This window comes from Mchenga conophoros, linkage group LG7, assembly GCF_057382185.1.
Source record: "Mchenga conophoros isolate Kocher_MC1m ecotype Shallow Benthic linkage group LG7, M_conophoros_male_GT1.1, whole genome shotgun sequence".
NCBI classification, from domain to species: Eukaryota; Metazoa; Chordata; class Actinopteri; order Cichliformes; family Cichlidae; genus Mchenga; species Mchenga conophoros.
The window spans coordinates 41513827-41517764 of record NC_140532.1 but is presented as its reverse complement, the minus strand read 5'-3'; the positions used below and the strand labels follow the sequence as shown (position 1 = coordinate 41517764).

Here is a 3938-nt window from a genome sequence, read left to right as displayed (position 1 = left end):
CGCAGGAAGCATTCGATTGACCCGCCGGTGGATTGTGGGAAAGCGGAAAAAGGGCTCAAAAGGTAGGGAACCGCGTCTGGCGCACGTTGCAACGTCAAACGAAGAAGCAATAACAAAGAAACTAGCTTTTACGATAGACTCCAGGTAAGAAACAAAAATACTCGTAATTCAACTGAGACCGTAATTTTTTTCCGTGCTCATTAGCAGCGTTGTTTGTTTCTTGGACGTTTGAATCAAGCGCGTTCATTCAGGAGCCAATATGGCTCCGTCTATTTGCCGAACTAATAACTTGTTACTGCAATAAAGAGGCAAACGCTAATGTTGAAATCGTATTTGTGTAATTTTAAGTTTGGTTTGTTACACATGGCATTAATTGGATTACATTATTGTATGCAACCAGGATATATTATTGTACATTAGCCTAGCTCGCTAATGAAGGCTAATTCCTCTCGCAGCTTCGATATTCAATGATTTGACTGAGAGATTCACTTTATTGATCAGAAGTTAACTGTAGCCTGCTTATCCCATCTTAACGAGGGTCACTGATTGTTATATATCAACTCCCAGCAACTCTTTAAACGGTATAAGAGAGCTGATTGTCGTTACACAGGCAGTACTCGAGTGAAAAATAAATTGGCGAGGATAATGTGTGGACAAGTGATTGCTTCCCTGGTGTTTCTGTAACTAAACGCATCCCAAAATTAACAAGCCAGTTAACTGTAACCAAACTTTATGGCTAAATATAATTTTGAGTCTGATGTTTGATGGTAAAAAAAATAAAATAAAATGCGTTTGCAGGAGCTTACAGCCTATGAATGTGCACAGTGTAACATTTCTTCTGCTAAATTTTGTTTTCCAGAAACATTCTTGAAAAATGTCCATCGGCGTTCCAATCAAGGTCCTGCATGAGGCAGAAGGACACATTGTGACCTGTGAGACCAACACTGGAGAGGTTTACAGAGGCAAGCTGATTGAAGCAGAGGACAACATGAACTGCCAGGTCAGTACATGATAAAGAGTGTAAAGTGAATGTGGATGGTGTTGCTCCTCCCTCCTGGGGTCCCATCAACCAAAGTGTTGGTACTGTATTGTTTTTATGTTTGTTTTTTTTTTCTTTTCTGCCTTCATTAGAGTAATCAACAGTTTAGTCTTTAATAGGCTGCTCGATAATTTGAACAAGTTTTGTTTACTTTATTTTCAGGTACATGCCCATAAATGGCGTAATGTCTTGTGTGGCAAAACAGATAGAAAAGCTTAATGAGGCTCAAAGGAATTTTCATTACAAATAATAGTGTCTTTGTTCTGTGTCTCTCTGTTCTGAATGTTCAGGTTCAATTTGTGGTGTTTTTATTTTAATTATAACATTTATTTCTGTTTTTTTGTGTTTTATTTTTTTCCCCATAGTTGTTTAAAGGTTTCCAAGCTTTCCACCTGTTGGTGTCAAATTAAGAGTGAATTGTGCTAATCAAGTACTGGAGACCCCAATCTGGTAGCTGCATTAGTAAAAGCCAGTTAATTAAAAATCGGTCCCGGATCAGATGGTAAAAAACTGTTCCTTTTATGGCTTTGTAAAGTTTAGATAACTACTGTTGATTTGAATAAAACACTAAAGAGCAGTTTGATTACATTTGTTGAAAGAATGATCTTTGTTTCTTACAGATGTCTAATATCACAGTGACTTATCGGGATGGCCGCGTGGCACAGCTGGAGCAAGTTTACATCCGTGGCAGCAAAATCCGCTTTCTGATTTTACCCGATATGTTAAAAAATGCTCCTATGCTGAAGAGTATGAAGAATAAGAACCAGGGATCTGGTGCAGGAAGGGGCAAGGCAGCTATTCTTAAAGCACAAGGTGAGTGAAAATTTGCAGTAGATTGATACACCTGTCAAGTATGTTCAGTAGTGGGCGCAACTGATGGTGATTTTATACTCATTGCATACATTGATTGCCTTTTTGTGTTTGTGCAGCATAACTAAATCCTACCATGAGAAAAGTGCTTTCTGTCCAGTGTTGCTCTGTTCCTTGTTTAATAAGTACAGTCTTGTCATAGGTGTGGGGATCTGTCAAAAACACTGATTTAAATGTTTCATTGTTGTTCAATTTGTCTTCACATCCCCTTTAAGATGGAACTGATATTTTGCCAAGTGGGTGTTAAGGATACAAAATTAGACTTCACTGTACTTCTCGCAACCAAAGTACTGAATGTATTATTAAAGTTACTGAACCGTTGGTGTATTTCTGATTCAGTGAGGTACTCTACGTTAAAAACTGATAGTATGCCATCTTTGTTTTTTGTGCTCTCCAGTGGCTGCAAGAGGACGAGGGCGTGGTGGAATGGGAAGGGGAAACATCTTCCAGAAGAGGCGATAATTGCTCCAGCTACATTAACATTTTTGCATTGTATAGTTTTTGTTTTCCCCTTGAATTTGATACGTTGGATATCATTTGAAATCTCGTACTTTGCAGTCTGTTGCTTTAATTTCTTTTAATTAAAATAAAACTTTTTCAATTTGATGTGTCCTGATGTTTTTGTTCTGTTTTTCTTTTCCCATTTACAAGAGATTCACTTGTGCCACCTGCCTTTTTTTCAAATGTATTTAATAAGTAATGTACTAGGAATGCGGTGTTTAGCCTTATCCAAGTAGTTTCAGTGTTAACCCTGGGTTTTCTGTACTATAAAAGGTTACCTGAGTATGTTGCCTTCTGCTGTGGACCAGATAAAATCGGGCATAAAATCACCACATACTAACCAATCAATTCTTTGGAAACTAATTTTACTAGTCCCAGAGGAGTCCTTGGCCCTCTGCAGATGGCAGCATTTAATGGATTCCAGCACCATACAGTCTTTTTCCCGCATCAGTAGTAAGTACGGCATTGATTCTTAAATGCTACCTCTTTTGTGTTGGCTGCAGACAACTTTTTTTTTTTTTTTCAACAGCTTTATTGCTCTTTGAGCATTAATATAGAACCATAAAACAGGATGGCTGTACTATAGTTGCTAACCTTGCATAAAATGTGCATGTAGCCTAAGCCTACATATGAATTTTTTTTAATTTTTTTTTTTGCTTACTCTGCAGCTAAAAAGGCCAAGTAAAACCCCTTTAAACATTAATGAAATGCTCAATTATAATCCATGAGATTCTCCCCTGTTTCGATACTAGAAATGTGATATTCATAAGTCTGTTATCTCGCATATCATTTTCAAGTGTTGTTAACCAAAACACTCAAAGTGCTCACACATTTATGCAGAGCCTTTAATACTTAACTACTGTATAGCGCTTCTTGTTTCAGAAACTGACTGCTGATTCCAGTCTGCGTTCTGTGTTTAATATCTTTTTTTTTTTTTTTAGTTTTATCTTCATCTCTTTCATGTGAATGGGCAGAACCCTGGATTACTTGACACCAGCTTTGTGTTAGAGGGATTGTTTATCACATTTTTTTTATGCATAAGTGTACCCTTTTAAAAAAAACAAACAAACCCACAATGTTTTGGATTGTAAATTAACTAGTTATGACCATGAATCATCATTCAGGATTTCTAAGTCTGAAATTTGCAACAAAATTTACCTTTTTCCCCTAGTTTTCCTGAATTGTTTTAAATTAATGCAAAAATCTAGAGAGCATTTTATACCAAATGCAGAGCAAGCAAGATCTGTTACAATAATATTCAGTATGTACTGTGGAGACAGTGCAGGAAGCTCAATGATTTAAAGATAATGGCTATCAGATGCAAAACCACATAGACACAAAGGACGTGTAATGAGAGTGGCTTGGCTGTAGTGTCCTGGTAGCCATCACAGCCACCCTAAATATAATAGTCTTATTATGTTAGACCTCTAAATAAAATGTGCCCATCATTAAAGAGCCAAGGCCAGTTTATTTTACTAGGTCCAACTCTCCAGTACACCACAAGATGGTGCCACTAGGTCATAAAGCA

General features: G+C 37.2%; 1 protein-coding gene across 2 annotated transcripts; it reads left to right on the top strand.

Annotated features, from left to right (window-relative positions):
* Window positions 1-2515, top strand: snrpd3l (small nuclear ribonucleoprotein D3 polypeptide, like). Of its 2 annotated transcripts, none has more exons than XM_085279320.1 (4): window positions 1-62; window positions 860-1000; window positions 1660-1852; window positions 2307-2515. In XM_085279320.1, the coding sequence occupies exons 2-4, from the start codon at window positions 875-877 to the stop codon at window positions 2369-2371; spliced, it is 384 nt and encodes a 127-aa protein (XP_085135446.1). In that variant the 5' UTR covers window positions 1-62; window positions 860-874; the 3' UTR covers window positions 2372-2515. The 2 variants fall into 2 exon arrangements, with proteins under 2 accessions (XP_085135446.1, XP_085135445.1); XM_085279319.1 differs by having other exon boundaries at window positions 12-144.
* The last annotated feature ends 1423 nt before the right edge of the window (window positions 2516-3938 follow it).

What these genes read in the sequence shown, in the direction of transcription:
- snrpd3l (XM_085279320.1), top strand. Translation starts at nt 875, where the DNA reads ATGTCCATCGGCGTTCCAATCAAGGTCCTGCATGAGGCAGAAGGACAC. An exon ending in AGGACAACATGAACTGCCAG is followed by an intron (nt 1,001 to 1,659) that starts GTCAGTACATGA and finishes TGTTTCTTACAG; the next exon opens with ATGTCTAATATCACAGTGAC. An exon ending in AGCTATTCTTAAAGCACAAG is followed by an intron (nt 1,853 to 2,306) that starts GTGAGTGAAAAT and finishes TGTGCTCTCCAG; the next exon opens with TGGCTGCAAGAGGACGAGGG.